This window comes from Ornithorhynchus anatinus, chromosome 4 (assembly GCF_004115215.2).
Source record: "Ornithorhynchus anatinus isolate Pmale09 chromosome 4, mOrnAna1.pri.v4, whole genome shotgun sequence".
Taxonomy (NCBI): Eukaryota; Metazoa; Chordata; class Mammalia; order Monotremata; family Ornithorhynchidae; genus Ornithorhynchus; species Ornithorhynchus anatinus.
The window spans coordinates 10,350,582-10,371,615 of record NC_041731.1 but is presented as its reverse complement, the minus strand read 5'-3'; the positions used below and the strand labels follow the sequence as shown (position 1 = coordinate 10,371,615).

At 43.4% G+C, this 21,034-nt stretch overlaps 1 protein-coding gene across 4 annotated transcripts in view; it reads right to left on the bottom strand.

The window, feature by feature from the left end:
• HECW1 (HECT, C2 and WW domain containing E3 ubiquitin protein ligase 1) overlaps positions 1-21,034 on the bottom strand; it is a 255,082-nt gene that overhangs the window by 101,751 nt on the left and 132,297 nt on the right. The window contains exon 1 of one of the 4 annotated variants that reach the window (XM_029063058.1): positions 14,371-14,468. The exons of the other annotated variants lie outside the window; for them this stretch is intronic. Within the exon in view, the coding sequence (XP_028918891.1) occupies positions 14,371-14,415 (45 nt within the window). The 5' untranslated portion in view covers positions 14,416-14,468. Of the gene's footprint in view, positions 1-14,370; positions 14,469-21,034 lie in introns of those variants that run through there. 4 annotated transcript variants of the gene reach the window in all.

The window sequence follows — 21,034 nt, the reverse complement described above, 5'->3', positions numbered from 1 at the left end:
GAGGTCATGGGTTCGAATCCTGACTCTGCCACGTGTCAGCTGTGTGACTGTGGGCAAGTCACTTGACTTCTCTGTGCCTCAGTTCCCTCATCTGTAAAATGGGGATGAAGACCGTGAGCCCCACGTGGGACAACCCGATTACCCTGTATCTACCCCAGCGCTTAGAACAGTGCTCGGCACATAATTAGCATTTAACAAATACCAACATTAATTAGTAGGACTTGGGTTCTAATCCTGACGCTGCCACTAATCTGCTGTGTGACCTTGGGCAAATTACTGATCTGAGCCTCAGTTACCTCATCTTTAAAATGGGGATTAAGATTGTGTGTCCCATGGGGGACCGGGACTATTTCTAACCTGATTTTCTTGTATCTTCCCCAGGATTCAGTACAGTTCCTGGTACATAGTAAGAGTTTAACAAACAACAGGTTCTTTACTGCTCAGGCGGGGCAGCCCAGAGCCCCAAGTGATAGCCACGGCCTTCCCAGTGCTCCAAATTTGAACAGTCATGCTGCCCTCTCCATCTTATCTTCACTCTGCTCCAGCAAGGTCTGATCAGATCAAATGTTGGCACGGAGGATGGGTGGCACGACTCCGTGCCCTGATGGGACGAGAGCGGCCAGGACACCGCTCTGCTGCCATTTCACTCTTCTCTTCGCCCTTTGACTTTACTGGCTTCATTTCATATTATTTGTCCTTGCTGCACTGGCCTCAATCTCTTCTTTTCCTTTTAGTCTTTGTAGGCTAAAGTCATTTTTCAAATGGTGTAGCGTATGGAATCTTGGGCATCTCAGCGGATTGGAAATAGACAATCTTGCTTCAACGTTCAGCCGCTGTTACTGATATATGTCTCCAAATGGCACGGTTCAGTGTAACTATCAAATGTTAGTACCACTCGCCAGTTGACCAGTGATATTCAACCAATCACTCAGTTGTATTTTTGAACCCTTACTGTGTGCAGAGCACTGTACTGAGTGCTAGGAAGTGTATCAGGCAGTAGAGTTGGTAGACGCAATCCCTGTCCACAAGGAATTTATAGACCAGAGTGGAAGACAGATAATGAAATAAATACAGAGAGGGATATTCATAAGTGCGGTGGACTGAGGGTGGGGTGAATCTCCAGCGCATAACGAATAGTAAGAAGACCCATAATAATGCTCTTAGAGGCCGTGTTTCATGGCCCCAGAAATTTGGAATGGGAGTTTTTCTAAGTTTAGAGGGAGAATGAGGATAACCTTCCATCCTCTTCTAAACGAGAGTAGGATATCTTTCCGGATTGCAAAACCCTCCACCGAGCTGTAGGGTGTTTGAATTCCCTGGGAGAACTGAAGCCTTTCTGTTGAAAGACTGTTAATCCAATACTTTTAGCAAAGCAGTAAATTCAGCCAATCCTCGCTGGATTTCTTCAGGTAACTAACTTGACTCCTGTCTCTGGCTATTCCTCCCATTTGCTCATGGTCTGGCACTAGCTTGCATCTGCGACCTCAGTTCTCCAACTCTACAAGGCGAAAAATAACACTTGGCAACCTGGCGTCTCCATCGCAATTAAAACTATTGTCGGGAAACAAAGCTCATTCTTGTTTCCATTCCAGGCTTTGGGGGACTCTAAAGAGCGTTTTGAAATGAGTGTCTTTTTTTAAATGGCATTTTCTAAGCTCCTACCACGTGCCAGGCACAGTACTACGTGCTGGGATAGATGCAAGCTAATCAGGTGGGGGACGGTCCATGTCCCACATGGGGCTCCCAGTCTTAATCTCCATTTTACAGATGAAGTAAGTGAGGACCAGAGAAGTGAAAAGACTTGCCCAAGTTCATACAGCTGACAAGAGGCAGAACTGGGATTAGAACCTAGGTCCTTCTGACTCCCAGGCTGTGCTCTATCCACTAGCGATCCATGGCCGATTCCTTTTCTGAAACAGCCATCTCTAAGGAAGTTGCACTACTTTTCAGGATATATGCACCCCTGTGGTCGAAATGCCAGAGCTGGGAGCTCTGAAATAGTGAATGCCTAAGTGCTGCAGATGAACTGCTTGTACCGTTTTGGTCTCTGATGGAGTAAATCTATGTCTCCTGTGAATGACGCTGTGGAGAAGACAAAATGTCCGTGTGGGCTCTCTTGGCTTCGTGCTCTGCTAGTAACAGTAATAAAATTTCCTATGCTTACTACGTGACAGGCACTGTGCTGAGTTCTGAAGTAGATGAAAAAAATCAGGTCAGACACAGTCCCTATCCTATATGATTCTCATAGTCATAGGGAACTCAATCAATGAAGATTACACGATAATAATAATGATGATGATGATTATGGTATTTGTTAAGCACTTACTGTGTGCCAGGCACTGTACTAACTGCTGGGGTGAAAAGAAGCAAATCACACTGGATACAATCCCTATCCCACATGGGGCTCACGGTCTTAATCCCCTTTTTATAGATGCAGTAACTGAGGCACGGAGAAGTAAAAGTGACTTGCCCAAGGTCACACATCAAATTGTGGAGCCAGGATTAGAACCCGTGACCTTATGACTCCCAGACCTGTACTCTATCCACTAGACCACACTGCTTCTCTACTTATTGAGCATTTACTGGGTACAGAGCACTGTATTGAGCACTTGGGAGAGTACAGTTCAGTAGAGTTGGTAGACGCGTTCCTTGACCACAACAAGTTTACAATCTACAGGGGGATAAATAAATTAGTTTAAATAATTTATAGGTCTGTACATAGGTGCTGTGTGGCAGAGGGAGGGGAGAATGCCAAATTTCCAAATGGCATAGATCCAAGACCATAGAATACGCAAAAGGGAAGGGAGATGAGGGAGAACCGGGATTTAATCTTCACTTGACAGATGAAGAAAGTGAGATGAAGTTTAATGATTTATCCAAGCTCATACAACAGAGAACTGGCAGGGTCAGAATTAGAACCCGGGTCCCCTGCCTCCCAGCCCAGTGATCTTTCCACCAGGTGAGGCTGTTTGGCTGAATGCTTCTATGGAGTATTGGTGCTGAGCCCTTTTGCATTTCTTTCTTGCTGAGCTAGCTGAGATACAAAGGATTTATTCCAATCTGTGACACTCCTATCCACGGACAATGCTTCTCCTACATATCTCTCTCTCAAAATCATGTTGCTTACCCAATAAAGCCACCAAGTCCCTTGAATGGTTGCTCAGAAGTGGGATGCCTAAACTGGCAGCCCCTTGAATTAAAAATTGGGACCCAATTTTTGGTTCCTAATGTTGGGACCCGAGGTCCTAATTTCAAGAGAGAACGATATTTCCTCGGTCTCTTCAGGGTCCACAGCAGATGAGGCAGTCCAATAGTACACAAAGAAAGAATTGAAAGGACAGGAAAGGGAAGGCCAGAAAGCCACCAGGTGCAGGGAGAAGTTCTGTCTTTGTCTTGGGACTTACTGGACGTATCTTTTCTTAGTTTAGGAGTCTAAGTTTCTCCGGGTGGTTGATGATTTGATCATATTGTGGAACTAATGGACGTGATCACAGGTCTTTTTAGCAACCTCATAAATGACCCCAAAATGACATCCACCAATCAATCAGTGCAATTTATTCAACAATCACCTTGCCCGGAGCACTGTACTAAGTATTTGGGAGAGTACGATACAACAGAGTTAGTAGACATGATTTCTGACCACAGGGATCTTAGAGTTTGTAGGTTGGGAACTCCACAGATGCCCTTCAGCGGATTTGCGTTTTTATCATTAGACCGTATTGCCCTCAGGGCTAAAATCTAATTCCCAATTTGGGACTAGAGGGAAATGTAACATATTATCCAACAGCCTTTACTGTGTGCAGAGCACTGTACTAAATATGGACCACAGAACATGGACCACATAAAAGGGGTGTGGGAGGTGCTGAGACAGTAGTTGGGAGGAGGTGACCTGGAAAGAAGGAAAGTTAATTCCTGAAAGTCACCTGGATGAAGTAGGATTTAGAAGGGCTTTGAAGATGGGAAGAGCTGACATTTGGGGGAAGCACATTTTGAATAAATGAGCCACTGAAAAGCCCAGATCTCTTTCCCCACTGGCTTCAGATTCCCATCCCAACCGTTCCTTCTTCCTGTTGGAACTGCCAAAGTGACTGATTTGTTTTTGCCTTCCCTGTCTGGAATAAGAGAGTTATGATAACCCAGCACACGGGAAAAAAACAATCAGTTCAGGCATGACAAAAATGAGAAGCAGAAGGTATACAGCTCCTCCTGACCACCTCCACTGGGTAATCAGTGACTGACGACATCTGTTCTGCTCCCCCAATATCTCACCTAGGCCGCTGCTGCTTATCCCTTAGAGAGGGGAAGGAAGTAAAAAAAAAAAAAAGACTAATTTTCTAGGTGTTTTTCATTAAAGCCAGAAAAAAAATAGCTAACATGATTATTCCAACAAGTCCAAGGGGCTAGAATGGTGTCTTCATGGCTGTGAAACAGATAATTGCATAATGATGCAATCGATCCAGAGTTATCCTAATAGATAATCTCAATAATTTGAGGAAAATTCCACCTTTTCATGCACTCAACTCTAATTACTAAGGATTCACAATGTTCAAAGAAATGTGCAAGCATCTGTGGAAGTTTAAAAGAAGAAAATAAGAATGGTCCCTGCATATACTGTATCAATCTCCTTGTTAACCTCCCAGCTTCCTGTCTATCTCCACTCCAGGACATACTTCACTCTGCTGCCTGGCTCATTTTTCTATAAAGATGTTCAGCCCATGTTTCCCCACGCCTCAGTGGTTGCCCATCCACCTCCGCATCAAACAAACTCCTTACCATCTGCTTTAAAGCACTCAACCACCTTGACCCCTCCTACTTCACCTCACTGCTCTCCTACTACAACCCAGCTCGCACATTTCACTCCTCTAATGCCAACCTACTCACTGTACCTCGATCTCATCTATCTCATCACTGACCTCTCACCCACGACCTGCCTTTGGCCTGCATCGCCCTCCTTCTTCGTATCTGACAGACAATTACTCTCCCCCCCACTCAAAGCCTTATTGAAGGTACATCTCCTTCAAGAGGTCTTCCCCAATTAAGCCCTCTTTTCCTTTTTTTCCACCTTTTTCTGCATCGCCCTAGGTTGCCCCCTTTATTCATCCCCCTTCCCAGCCCCACAGCACTAATGCATATATCTGTTATTTATATTAATGTCTGTTTTCCCCTCTAGACTGTAAGCTCATTGTGAGCAGGGAATATGTCTGTTATATTATTATACTGTATTTTCCCAAGGGTTTAGTGCAGTACCTTGAACAGAGTAAGGGCTTAATAAATATGATCGATTGACTGAGTGGTTAAGGTGATGGGTTTGAAGCCCAGTGGCCGTCCCCACGTAGGTTCACATCTTGCCGACTACATAATGTTTGAAGCAGCATGACCTGGTAGATGGAGCACAGGCCTGGAAGTCAGAAGGACCTGGGTTCCAATCCCAGCTCTGCCACTTGTATGTTGTATGACTTTGGGCAAATCACTTAACTTCTCTGTGCCTCAGTTACCTCATCTGTAGAATAGGGATTGGACAGGGACTGTGTCCAACTTAATTACTTTGTATCTACCCCAGTGCTCAGAACAGTGCCTGGCACGTAGTCAGTACTTAACAAATATAAGCAAAATTAATGGGTGATCCAAACTAGCAGGATTTAGCTACTGCTGACTGAATGAATTCCATCGATTGATAAATCAATGCTGTGGGGTTGAGGGTGGGGTGACCATCAAATGTCCAAAGGTCACAGACACGTGGACATAGATGACTCAGAAGGGAGATGGAGTGGGTAAAAAGAGGGTTTAGTAGGGGATGGCCTCTTGGAAGAGATGTGACCTTAATAATGCTTTGAAAGTGGGGAGAGTTATGGTCTGGTGACATGGAGTGGGAGAGAGTGCCACGCTAGGGCGAGATCATGGGAAAAGGGTCGGTGGTGAGATAGATGAGATCAGGGCACAGTGAGTGGGTGAACTGGCACTAGAGAAGCTAAGTGCATGGGCTGGGCTGGGCTGTAGTAGATCAGTGAGGTGGGATGGGGCAAGCTGATGGAGTGTTTTAAAGCCGACGGTAAGGAGCTTCATAAATCCATCATACAAGTCTTTGAGTACTTCTCCAGGCTGAAGACTCCCGGATCTTAAATTCTGGAATGTTTTTTCTTTAAATTTTCAAGTATTTTTCTTATCTTCAGGTTCTTTTTTTAAAGATTGAATGTAAATGAAAGAATTGCTCTTGGGCCATTTTTAGCATTTTTAAACACACTGTGGGTTTTATTATGAGAAGGTCATGATACTAAAATTGGCGAAGAGCTCTGAGATTCTGTAATAGAGCCCTTAATGGAGCAAAGACAGAATATGGGAGAAATATCTATTAATCAAGCTGATTTTTTAAAATTAATGGCCAAGAGTATTTCTGGACTGCACTAGCTTGCAATTGAGCACATGCAAGTCATAATTTATTCAGTTGATGGCAGTATTGAATTCCTGCCTTTGGCCAAGAATTAATTCTATTTTGTAATTTCCTATTAATTACAATAAAATTTGGAAAACTACCAAAAATAGTAATGCTTTCAGAATTATTCTATTTTCTTCCTCCTCATTTTTACTAGAGCTAATGGACACCAATGTCTTATCACATTGTCTTAATGCTGTTCCTGGTTTCCCACCTGAGATCGCTGTCATTTGAGACTCTTCCTATCTCCAGTTTCCTTTAATTCCCTTTGTTTATTTATTTACAACTCTGTAGTTGTAAATATTTGTAAGCTTGTCTGTCCTCTTAGAGTTTAAGTGTACTGTGAGCAGGGAACATGTTATTTCATTACTGCGTACTTCTCAACAGCACAGTACAGTGTAATGTCCAAAGAGGGTGATCAATAAATGCTATCAGTAGTATTTATTGGATGCTTATTCCATGCCGAGCACTGTATTAAGCACTTGGGAGAGTACAGTGGAGTTGTAGACATGATCCCTGCCTTCAAGGATCCTATGTAGTCACGGAGACGGTCACTAAAATAAATTAGAGCTAGGGAAAACATTTGAGTTTAAAGATATGTTATAAAAGTGCTGTGTGGGAGAGGAGGTTGGGTGAGTAACTAAGTGCTTAGGGAACGAGTACTCAAATATATATGAGACAGGGATGGAGGGCTTAACTGAACAGATGCAAAGAAGTGTTGGGATAGCAGAGATTTCACAGCCAGGATTTCAGCCTTTCTGTAACAAACAGGAGCTTTCATTTTATGTCCAGAGAAATGAGAAAGACAGTGCTTTTTCTAATTTGGCCCATGACAAGAACTGTAGCTGTCATTATTCAGCCATATACTTAATGCATCATACACACTAAACGTTTCAAGTATCTCTGAACTCTTTGGTTTGAGTGCCAGTACCTCTCATTTGGTTTTCTGTTTCTCTTTGCTTCAGTTTCTTCTTCTCTAAACCAGGATTCAATAACTGTTCTTTGTACTTAGACTGTGAGCTTCATGTGGGGCAGGGACTATGTCCAACCTCATTATCTTGTATCTAATCAGCTCTTAGTATGGTGCTTGGCATAGAGCAAGTGCTTAAATACCACAATTATTATTTAAAAGTTTTGGTGGTGAGTCAATGTCAATCTGTTTTTTTCTGAAGCCTAGAACTGCTCTCGTGGTACTTTGGCTCCCTCCTGAGGAAGGGAAGGCTTGTTGAGGGAGTTAGTGGTAAAAACAATTTTTTGTGGAAGGTTTCTGGGACCTATCTTAGATGCCTCTGTGGGGTATATACAGACTTTTAGTTCAACATTTTTGAACCACCAGTCTTGTTAAAACTGTACCTTTCTGCCCCCCTTTGAGTATCTCCAAGTTAATATCATCACTAGGGCCGTCATCCCAGAAGATATATGCAAATACTGGATACTGGTGAATGAGAGCGGCTTTATTGATGTCACTGTCTCTCGCCTCAAGGAACTCACTACAGACTCATAGGGAAATAGGGCTTGGATTATCCTCAAGATCAAACTAACCCCTATAGTTTTGCCATAGTGCATGTACACTCAAACTATGAACTATGGATTAAATTTTGTCTTGAGGGTCATCTGATCTCTGGTTCTCTGTAACTTTATTAACAAGTTCCTTGAGGACAGGGTCTCTGTTATCTCTGATGGGGATAAACTACTCCAAACTCTATCACAAATATACATCTGGTGTTGAGTAAACTAATTTATTGTCAAGTCCACATTGAAAATGGTTTTAGCCTGGTCTCCTTGGCCATATCTTAAGATACACTGCAGAGTCATTCTAAGGGAAAAATACAAATACAGAATGGAAGAAAAAATGAGTAAGTTCCTCCATAAGAAAGATATTAGATCTTCCTCTAAACTTTTATTTTTTTCTTCATGAAATTGGAGGGCTTAGGCATGCATGTCTCGATTATCCGTCCTAGGATGTTTTGTCTACGTCCCAGACTAAGTTGAATCAGTGGGGTGAAGCTCACTTGCTTAAGGGGTCTATATTCAAATTGGAAGCCCAGAATTTTCTCTTTAAAGATGGAAAGCAGTGTGGCCTAATGGAAAGAGCACGGGCCTGGGAGTCAGAGGACCTGGTTCAAGTCCCGGCTCCAGCATCTCTCTGAGTGACTTTGAGCAAATTATTTCACTTCAGTGCCTCAATTTCCTCATCTGTAAAATGGGAATTCAATACCTGTTCTTCCTCCTTAGACTGGGAGCCCCAAACGGGACAGGGACTATCCAACCTATCTTATATCTAGCACTTAGTGCAATGCCTGTCACATAGTAAGTGCTTAACAAGTACCATTATTATTATTCTTATCTGTCCCAGTGATTAGAACAGTGCTTGGAACCTCTAGTAAGTGCTTAACAAATACCATTGAAAAAAAGAATCATTAAGACTATTTCTTTCCATTGTCTCTTTCATATCGGCAAAGGGACATTCTTTTTCCTGTTTTCAAATCAAGCAATCTTCTCCAAATTTCTCCCTTCACACTTGATGGGAGAAGCCAGGGTTGCCCGTTTAGTGAAAGAGTTCATTATTACACCACACTGCTTGATTCTGGGCTTCACATTGATCTTCAAGCATCTGCTTTGTTCACTGGACTCACATATGCCTGATTTCGATTCACCATATGGCAGATGTTTGGGTATCCTGCTGTCATTTGCTCTTTTCATGTGTCCTCTATGATCTTGTGTTCTGACAAGCTTTGCTTCAAAATTTACGAACTGACCGCCTTCCAGAACCTCATTGCTCAGAAGCCTATCTTGCAATTTACCTCACATTCGATCTACAGCCACATCCTGCTGGTCTTTCCTAACCAAATTCTTCTAGACCTATCCTTTCCTCTTCATTAGCCACAACTCTGGTCCAAGGTCTTCTCATATGGAGGCCAGACTTTTTGTATCTGCTCCTCCCTGGTCTCCCTGTCTTCAACCTATTTCCACTCCAATCTATACTTCATGCTGTGGCTTGGATCATTTTCTTGAAATGTTGCTCAGCACACATCTCTCCACTCCTCAAAATCAGACACTGGCTTCATATTTCTTTCCACACTAAGCAAAAGCTCTTCATGACTCAATTCAATGCTCCTGCAAATTTTCCTCATCCTATGTACCTGCTTTCTTCAACCTCTAATCCTCAACTCACTCACCCTATCCCTCCCAAATTAACCTTCCAACCTGCCCTCACTCACGATTCTCCTGCCTTGGTCCCCTTGCCCACTTTATTTCCAGGTCTGGAATTACCCTCTTCCCCAAATGAATCTAACCACCTCCAATAAGACTTTTCTGCTTAATTCCCGGCACTCCAAACTATACGAACCTATCTGTCATTTTTAGCATTGGTATCTTTATCACACCCATCCTCAGTGCTTGTGTATATATTGATTCAATTTTAATTCAATAATACAAATGATATATTACATATAATGATTTTATTTATTTATATCGACTATTCTAATCATAAACATTTTTATCTCTGACTCTCTAATAAAGCATCAGCTCTTACTGGAAGGGAACGTGTCACTTTGTGTTTCTACTTTCCCACTCCTTCAGCAGAGTACACTGAACTCTATGGGTGCTCAATAAATGCTCTTTCTACTATTATATTTGGAAGCAACATTGACAAAACTACTTGAGAAACTGTTTATGCCTTCTGTGGTCAGTCTATGAGATCCATGTCTTTCAAGGGGAAAGACTACAAGTTTTTACACCTTCAGCTTGGTAAGACACTCAATACTCCACAGTTGCCCAACTCTTTCCTTTATTAATGGTATTTGTTAAGTGCTTGCTATGTGCCAGGCACTCTACTAAGTGTTGGGGTAGATACAAGATAATCAAGTTGGACTCACATGGGGTTCACAGTCTTATTCCCCACTTTACATATGACAAAACTGAGGCATAGAGATGGTAAGTGACTTGCCCAAGGTCACACAGCATACATGAGGCAGAGCCAAGATTAGAATCCAGGTCTTCTGACTCCGAGCCTTAATGCTCTATCCACTAGGCCATACTGCTTCAAACTTTACCCATCTCCTAAAGGACACAATAAGCTTTTATAAAAAGATTGGATAATGCATTGCCTAGGTAGCAAATTTTGATTATCCCATTAGCTGTTTATTGTTTTTGACGTATATAGGATTTCCTAAGGGTTGGCTGGCGTGTAGCCTTGGTTTTCTTCAGACCTCGGAGTTATGCTGACCGTGAAGCAGACCTTCATCACACCTGCAAAATGAGTCATAATCATCTGTAAATCTTATTGGTTATGAGGTTTCAGGGTTCAGTCATCAGTATACAACACTTCCTGATTCCTTTTTTTTTTTTTTGGAGATTATTGATGGCACCCATAGTCTGTTAAATTGAAAGAACTCTGTACTAAATATATTCAATTGTATTCATTGAGAGCCTGCTTTGTGCAGAGCACTGTACTGAGCACTTGAGAGAGTCCAATACAGCAGAGTTGGTAGACACATTCCCTGCCCACAATAAACTTACAGTCTAGAGGGGGATATCCTGCTATCTGTTGCTGAATTTAACCCGGAAAAGGACAGAAAGGAATTTAACCCAAGATGTTATAGGGCTCCTCGGGTTTTTTCAGTCACTAGAATTTATGAATAGAGTCTAGAAAAAAAATCATTTAATAAGCTCTGGGATCAGTTTGTTGCAATGCATCAGTGAGAACTGAAACACAGTGGAGTATTGATCCGCTGTCATGCTCCCTATGAAACAGCTTGCTTAACTTGACTATCTAGTTTTACACATATTCACAACCACCCACCACCTTCCAGCCTTCATAGCCATCAAACCAACAACCGCAGTCCTTTAGATTAGCCATCCTTAAAGGAATCTCCAAATGCTCAAGAGCATGGCATAGTAGTTAGGAGTGCTTGGGAAAGGGGATGATTCTTAGTGTTCACCTGAGCTGAAATAGCCAAACCAAATAGGCAGGAGAGACGCTTTGAATTTCTGGCAGCCATTTTCTCTGAATAATAAGCCTCAGCCTTCAGACAGTCTCATCATGGATAAGCCTGCAGACATTCTTCTAAAGAAATCATATTCAGTCAGTCAATCCTATTTACTGAGCGCTTACTGTGTGTAGGACACTGTGCTAAGTGCTTGGGAGAGTACACTGTAACAACAGACACAATCCCTACCTACAGCAAGCTTACAATCAAGAGGGGGAGACAGATATTAATATAAGTAATGCAGCATTGAGAGAGCCCAATAATTAAGGGGGAAAGTGAAATAGCTCCTGGGTGTTTGAAAGAGGGAGTATATCTCCCTGGATGCCTGATTCACTCCCATGGAAAAAGGGAATCACTAGAGCCATCTAAACATTTAAAATCTTAGAACAAACCTGGATCAAGACAACCCACAGAAATCCTAAGCCAAGACAAGACCATGCTTTCTACAGGAAGGAGCCAAACCTCCTACATCATATCTCTGTGCCCTAAACAGCTCGAGAGTAATGAGGATAGGATGGCCATCCACGGCTCCCCAAAAATTCAGAGGACGTGATGCAAATGGCATCACACAAGCTACACTGGCCTGAATCAGGAGGTGATGCCATCCCGGGGCTGCCTTTTGGAGGAAATCTGCCTGGTTCGACCCGAACCTAGAGCAGTTCTCCAGGGTGTCCTGACCCTCCCTATCACCCCAGAGTCCTTGGATCCTCTTCTGGGTGCAGGGAGAGTCCAATGTGGTATCCGAGCTATGGAACTTGATGGCAGGGCCATGGAGGAGGAAGTTTGGGGTCAGAATCAGAAAAACAAATTAAATAACAATAATGATTATGGTATTTGTTAAGTGCTTACTATGTACCAGGCACTGAACTAAGCCCTGGGGTGGATACAAGCCAATTGGGTTGGACACAGTCCCTGTCCCACGTGGGGCTCACAGTCTCAATCCCCATTTTCCAGAAGAGGGAACTGAGGCCCAGAGAAGTGAGTTGCCCAAGGTCACACAGCAGACAAGTGGTGGAGCTGGGATTAGAACACATGACCTTCTGACTCCCAGGATCTATCCACAGTGCCATGCTGCTTCTCAAGTAGCATATCAGAATCAGACAGGGAACTGTCCAGGTGAAAAACTGAACCATCCAGTTTCATACCGATCCTGCAGACATTCTAAATAGTAATGCCTCCACACGGAAAATTAAATTTACTGTCAAATGGCCCGGTATAGCGTGAAAAACTATGAATATTGATGCTGAAAAACAGTTTAAATATTTCACTCTGAATAATTCCAGGAGTTCGCAATTACTTTTGCACAATATCTAAATCCGGCACTACTGAAAAGCATCAGTTATATCAAAAGAAATCAACATCATACATAACAATGGCTTTTGGTATCTGTCTCAGGAAATGCATGCACACATTGGAGTCTGTGTGCAAAGGGACAGATGAAGGAAGTCTAGGAAGTTTGGCACTGGTGAACCCTGGTCCAAGAGGGTTCGCCGAGCCCTGAGGCGAGGACAGAAGCAGAGCTGAGGGGTACAGAGCAATGGCCTCGTGGGAGCCAAGACTGGCATGGCCAACCATGCCCTGGAAGAGAAAATGAGTAGGACTGGGATGAGAAGAGGTGAAGAGATTCCAGAGGAGATGGGAGTTGGGAGAAAAGAGCAGTGAGAGGACACATAAGAGTGGGTAAAGAATTGAAGCTAGGGGCAAGGGGGATTGTGAATGGAGCATGGAGGAATGGAATGAAGGGGTGAGGATGCAAAAGTAGGGCATCAATCACTGGCATTTATTGAGAGCTTACTGTGGGCAACATACTGGACTAAGCGCTTGGGAGAGTACAATAGTTGGTACACATGGTCCTTGCCCTGAAGGAGCTTACAGTCTACTTGGGGACACAAGCCTGGAAGCTGCAAGCTCCTCCCTCTGGACTGTAAACCACACTCTCTAGACAGTAAGCTCACTGTGGACAGAGAACATCACTACCCAGCTCTGTGTTAATAATAATAATAATAATTATTATGATATTTGTTATATTGTACACTCCCAAGCACTCAGTACGGGGCTCTGCACGCAATAAGAGCTCAATAAATATGACTGATCAATTGACAAACATTAAAATAAATTACAGATAGGGCCTTGTGCTGAGGAGAGGAATAAGACGGCAAGGGGGATGAATCAAAGCAGTTAGAAGAGGGAGAGAACACAAAGGAGGGTGCAGGAGGGACATAGAGAACAGTAAGGAATGTAAGAGGGGGATCAGAAAGAGAGGGCTGAGAAGTTCATAAGGAGGGGTAAGAGAGGCAGGAAAGAGGTCACCAAGGATGACAAGGAAGAAAAGGTAGAGGGACACTGGAAGAAATGGGTAAGGACACACCAATGACCAAAGCAAGAAGAATTCAGGGAGAGAAGCAAATGGAGAGGGTAGGGTGAAGAGTGAGACACTGAAATTGAGGGAAGACTGGAAGGGCCGGAGAAAAAGGAGTAAGAAAAATATAGGGACACAAAGATGAGGAAACAGACTCAGCTATCAATAGAGCAAAAAGACGTGAAGAGGAGTAATTAGAGGAGAAGAAGAAAAAAGGGAGGAGCCGTGAGAGAGGAAGAGAGGGACAGGGCTGAACCAAGAAAGGGCAGGAGAGAGAAATTAAACAAAACAGAGGGCTAGGAAACTATGGTAAAAACAAGGATCTATATGCATATGTATATACTACACATATGTATGTGTATATAGAGAGGCAGAAAGAGAGAGGGGAGAGGAGAGAGAGAGAGAAGAGAGATGGGGTTGGAGAGACAGAGGGAAAAAGCTAAACACACAAACATTTCATTGATTGATGCTAGTAGATAATTTGGAAACAGACCACCTGTCTCTGTGCTCATCTCTCTGGAATGATACGAAATCCAGAAAAATCTATCTTCATGAACCAAAAGACATCGGAAAGTTATTACGGCACTGACCTGCTCTGCAATGCAATCACCTCTAGTGGGGGCGATGGTAGCCATTTTGTCTCAAAGATGCCACCCAGTTGGTTATTTAGGAGAGGAAAAGATCCATAACTCTAACGAAGGAGGGAGGAAGCAGCAATGGCTCAGATTGACGTCTTCAATCCTTTTAGCCTGCCCCAGTGCCGAATACCAGGTCCTCTAAACCCTGGCAACAAGCCTGAAAAACATCACTAATTTAAGGGCTTCTGTTGCTTCTGCCTAATGTTCAGAGAGTAGCCGTCACATACTCGGGAAAAGATAACGCTGCCCTAAGGAACCAGGAATTAAATACAACTTTTTGGGTATCTCAGGGTTTAGGGAGTGTTCACTATCTGCCTCACAGTAAGGATTTTAAAACTTCACAGCACATTAGACAGTAAAGCACTTCAAAATCACCGCTACTTCAATTGTTCTCCTTCCCCCTCTGTTTCTTCACTTTGACACCTGTTAAGAACAGAGACCCAGTGATCTACTCAGGTTACAGATTAATTATTCTGAGATGCCAGGAGGTGTGATGGACTAAACCCTGGACTTGGAGTAAGCAGTTCCTTGTGATAGGTCCTTGGGTCAGTAAGTCAGTCTTAGTTTTTCACCTGCTCTCCCTGTCTTCAAAGCCTTATTAAAATTACATCTCCAGTCAACCCTCCCTGACTAATCTCTCAATCCCCTATCCTATTTTCCCTTCCTACTGCAACACCTATGCACTTGACTCCCTACCCCATAAGCACTCAGGTATTCACCCCACCCCTCCCACAGCACTTAGTAGTATTTATTGAGCACCTACTCTGAGCAGAACACTGTACTAAGTGCTTGGGACAGTACAAAGTTGGTAGACAAGTTCCCTGCTCACAAAATACATTTGTACTACCTATAATTTATTTTTCATATCTGTTTCTCCAGTTAGGCTGTAAGCTCCTTGAGAGCAGGGATATGTCTACTTTTTAGAAAGCTACCAAATGAAGTCTTTTAAGGAATCTGAGTGCCATTTGCGCACCAGAAAAAGGACATTTTCTGACTATGTCCACTGGACAAGATTTCTGCCCCAGAAAATTTGTGCTATTGTTTGACCAGACTTATGGTTTCAGTGAGCTTTGCTATCTATTGATAGTAGGTGCCCAAAACAGGTATCAAAGGCTACCTGCCTATCAAATGAAATGAATCTTTTCCAAAGTGTGTTACCAAAATCCTAAATCCTTTTTGCACAGCCTGTACCTTAAAGAAAAGTCAGCATTACTGCCACGGTACCTGCCTTCCTTCTGGTCTTTTCACAGGGATAAGGAAGAGGAGGAAAAACTTCATTTAGTCAGGCTACTTGTCAGGAGCATTAATAAAAGATTTCCCAGGAAAGAAGGAAGAAACTAATAGCTAAATGGCTCTAATTCCTGTTCTCTGCCCGAGAGAGCTTTGAGAGTTGGCTGTATTACAAAGCCATTTGCTGGACCTTTTTCCATCTAAGAGTTCCTTGTGCTTTTATAGAGCAATTGAAAGAGATCATGGGAAGTTACCTATAAAATGAAGCTGAAGAAAAGAAGATGGGAATTAGATGGACAAAGTTTAAGGTTGGATGCTTTGAGAACCAACTGGATTTAAACCAGGCTAGATCAGGGTGATGCCTGATATTATTATTGTCATTCATATTAATAACTGAACATGTTAACCATTTACTATGTGTTAAGTAGTGTTCTGAATAGACACAACCTAATCAGGTAGGATACAGTCCCCGTCCCACATGAGACACAGTTTTAATCTCCATTTTAGAAATGAGGTAACTGAGGCAGGGAGAAGTGACTTGCCCATAGTCACACAGCAGACAAGTGGCAGAGTAGGGATTAGAACCCAGGTCCCATGCCTGCACTCTACTCATTAGGCCATGCTGCTTCTCCTTCGAGTTCTCACTGGAGTTTCTATTTCGTGCTTTTATTGCCAAAGCACCTTACATTAAGTTATTTTAACTTGCTCTCCTCATAGGTGGAGAAACCGAGGCTTGGGGAGATTAAATGACTTGCTCAAGGCCACACAGAAGGCAGGTGGCAAAAGCGGAACTAGAACCCGGGACCTCCGACTTCCAGACTGTAAGCTCGATGTGGGCAGGGAGGGTGTCTGCTTATTGTCCTATTGTACCCTCCCCAGCTCTTAGTTCAGTGCTCTGCACCTAGTGAGTGCTCTCTTTCTATATGACTGAATGAATGAATAACAGGAAGAAGTGCCAAAGAGCAGATACCTATCCAACAGGACAGCCAGATGAGAAGGCAGTGTTGCTTAAATGGGACTTCCCCAAGGCTCCTAGCAATCATTAGCTCTAAATTACAAGGTTCTGCCCATGGGATTGAACATGTTTGACTTGTATAATCTGTAGAAGCCTGAGACATAATAAACTGCTGAAAGTAATACACCTCAGAACGGGCTATTGATATATCTCGGCCCCTCTGCAGCTGCTGATGAATATATCCCAAGTTCATGTGAGTTGGTAATGATGACAGTGATCATGGGCAACCACCACCAGATTCTTTTGATTTTGGGGATTGAGCACAATGTGATGTCAAAAGAAACTGTCCAATGGGACTGGTCAGGAACATAACCCATGGGCAACCAGAAAATTGTGCCTACTGAAAATTCCCACATTGCATAGAACTCGTAGTCTTGAAGATTTCATGTTTCAGAAAGGGTTTGTTATTATTATCATATAATATATTATAATTATAAATAATTGTACACATAATTATGCGTATAATTATATATAATAATATATATATAAATAATGATGGTGATGGTTTAGTTCTTATGAGGTACCAGGCACTTTTCTAATCGCTGGGGTAGATGCAAGCTAATCAGATTAGACACAGTCCCTGTCCTGCATGAGGCTCACAGTCTTAACCCCCATTTTACAGATGCGGTAACTGAGGCACAGAGAAGCTAAGTGACTTGCCCAAGGTCACCCAGCAGACAAGTGGCAGAGCCAGGATTAGAACCCACATTCTTCTGACTCCCAGACCCATGCTCTAATCACTTGATGTACATCACATCACACATCACACTTGATGTACACGTACATCACCTTGATTCTATTTATTTGCTATCGTTTTAATGAGATGTTCTTCCCCTCGATTCTATTTATTACCATTGTTCTTGTCTGTCCGTCTCCCCCGATTAGACTGTAAGCCCATCAGAAGGCAGGGACTGTCTCTATCTGTTACCGATTTGTACATTCCAAGCGCTTAGTACAGTGCTCTGCACATAGTAAGCGCTCAATAAATACTACTGAATGAATGAACTTGGCCATGCTGCTTTTCTAACGCAGAATTCTAACTGTTCAATCTGAATTCCTGTTTGCCTCCTTTCCTCTCATAAATGTCTCGCGATTCCCACTTCTTCCCTCTTTCTTAGCACTTGCCAGGCGTTGTGACTGCTGGGGCTTTGTAAATGCTGAACTGCGATGGGCAGGTCATAGCCCGTGGGGCCACAGCAAGAAAAGGAGAGAGCCTCGCCAAACTCCTTCACAGTTTCCTGGGAGTTGACGGATCGGCTCAAGGTCTAGAAGTTAGTAGGTGCCCAGGTCAGCCAACCAAGAGTTCCAAAGGCCCCTGGGAAGAATCACATTCAGACTGCACTTTAGTATTCCTCTTTAATGTGAAGAAAACTTCGTCTCATTTTCAGATTTCATTATTCTCTTACTAGTTGAGGATTTCGGGACCTGCTGGACTATTGGACATTTGTGTCCACATTGCCACCTGGGGCCTAGTGAAGTATTTATGATGCCCATAATTACAAATTATAAATACCCAATTTTCTTTAAAATTAAAAGAAAACTGGGGAAAATCAAGAGAAAACCAGGACATGGATGAAGGAGGAGACTTCCCCAAGGTGACACAGCAAAATCTGTGTGTTTACAGGAAATAGAAGCTGAGGCTCCTGACTCATTCATCTCCTGTGACCGATGGCTGACTGGCCTTTCCACTAGACCACCTCATGGTGTTTTTGACTCCCTAAGGATATCACTTAGGTTGGCGGATCAGAGGGCAGCGGCTACTTCTTGATAATATTTAATCCAAGAGATCTGCCTTAGCAGCAAGAGGAAAGGTCAGGGGAGAAATCTCAGGTCTGTGAGTCAGTTGCTGAATGCATTTCCCCCCTTCAGTTTTGTTGAGTTACACAGATTCAAAGACACTGCTTCACCACAAGAAAAAAACCAATCGATCAATGGCGATTAGTGAGTTTTTACTACGTTTAGAGCATTGTACTAAGTGACTGAGAGATGAGAATGCAGTAGGGTTGATAGACTTGATCCCTGCTCACAGGGAGCTTACAGGGACATTAAAATCGATTACAGATCGGGGAAATGGCAGAATATATGGATATGTACATAAGTGCTGTGGAGCAGGGGGTGGGGTGATTATCAAGTGCTTAACGGTCACATATCCAAGAGCGTAGGCAACGCAGAAAGGAAATGAGAGCTTAGGGAAGGCCTCTTGGAAGAGATGTGATTTTTACAGTGCTCTGCACACTGTAAATGCTCAATAAATATGAGAATGAATGAATCTGCCAGATGTGGTTGGATCTGTCATGCTTGTGATCGGGCCTGCTGGAGAGCAGTTTGTGTTAGAAGATCTAAATTCACCTTCTGGGGCGAGGGCAAGCCCCGGGCCCCTGCAGAGCTGCTACTGTGTCCCTGGTCACTGCTTCCCTCCTACCTGGAACTGCTCCCCCTACTCCCTTCGTATCTGACCGACCACTACTCTCTCCATCTTTGAAGCCCTTCCAAAATCACATCTCCTCCGGGAAGCTCTCCTTCACTTATCTCTAATTTTCCAACATACCGTCTCTCCTTTCGGCATCACCTAAGCACTTTGACACTCAGCTTTCCCACGTGGCACTTATGTACATATCCTCATGCCCAATAGCTTCCCTGATCTGTGATTTATTTTAATGTCTTCCTTCCCTGCTAGATTGTAAACTCTTTGAGAGCAGGGATCACGTCTACTAACTCCACCGTATTCTCCCAGACACCTAATACAGTGTTCTGCACTCGGAGTGTGCACTACAAATGCCACTGACTGATTATTTCTCTTGAGCAACATGGCAGCCAAGGAGCAGGGGTCAAGGATGCAAAAGTGGCCCCAAGGAGAACCATCGGATGGTAAGGTGCTGGCAGAACTAAAGAGCTAACCCTCTTTTTTCTACGGGATGTTGGCAAATCTCAGTCCAAGCTAATCTCTGGAGTGATACACTGCCCTCAATCTGAACACCGTCAGTCAAAAATCATCACTCACTCCTAGACTCCTTAAAAAATAAAAAGAAACCCATAGGGGAATTTATGCTTAAATTCCAAGTTGTTATGGCTAGCTTCTCCAGTAAAATACAATACGAAGTGAACATTTCAAATACTTCAAGCAGACCAAACAGCACAAGACCTGCGGGATGTTGACAGAATCAATAAGGATTTTTTTTTATGGTATTTGTTTAGTGTTTACTATGTGCCAGGTACTGTACTCAATGCTGGGATAGATGCAAGCTAATCAGGTTGAACACAGTCCATGTCACACATGGGACTCACATTCTTAATCCCCATTTTACATAGGAGGGAACTGAGGCACAGAGATGTTAAGAGACTTGCCCAAGGTTAAACAGCGGATAAGTGGCAGAGCTGGGATCTGAACCCTTCTTCTTTATGGTATTTGTTAAGCACTTACTATGTGCCAAACACTGTAATAACCTAGGCCCTTCTGACACCCAGGCCCTAACCACTAGGCCAAGCTGCTGCTTGCTTCAGTGCTGGACCGGAATGAGGGAAACATGGCCCTCTGAAGGTTTAGTCAAATGGTCCGCTGACATACAGGTTCTCCGGCCATCCTGTTGTCTCCCAAACCTCAGAGACAGCTACACCACGGATCTGTTTTGATTGCTCCTTAGCCCCACTTGAGGCTGCAGCAGAAATCCCCTGGGGACGGTGAAAGGCATTCTGCCCAGGTTAGTACAGTGTGACAGGTGCAGGGACAGTCTGAATGGAACTGTGCTTTTACAGGAATAATAGGAGCCCCAAGTTAAGGTTTGCTCCTTAGCCATGTGGGATTGCCCTGGTGCCTGATGGCTATAGCTAAGACAGCTTTAGGAGCAGTCCCAAAGGCGCAATATTGGTTCAGGGTGGAAGACAGAATGGATCTCCAAGGGCCAATTGTCCACCCCATCCATTAAAATAATAATACTAATACCACTACTTATAATAATAATTGTGGTATCTGTTAAGTGCTTTCTACATGCATAGCACTATATCAAGCCCCAAGGGAGATACAAGGTAATCATATCGGACACAGTCCCTCATTAGGCTCACAGTGAGAGACATTAGCTCAGAGAGAGACACTAAATCCCATTTTACAGATGAGGACAATGAAGCCTGGAGAAGCAGCGTGGTCTAGTGGATAGACAATGGGCCTGGGAGTCAGAAGGACCTGGCTCTAATCCCGGCTCTGCCACTTATATGCCGTGTGACCTTGGGAAAATCATTTAACTTCTCGGTCAATCATCCCTTCCGTAAAATGAGGATCGAGACTTGTGAGCCCTGTGTGGGACAGGGACTTTGTCCAACCTGATTATTTTGCATCTATCCCACTGCTTAGTGTTTCGCTTGGCACCTAGTAAGTGC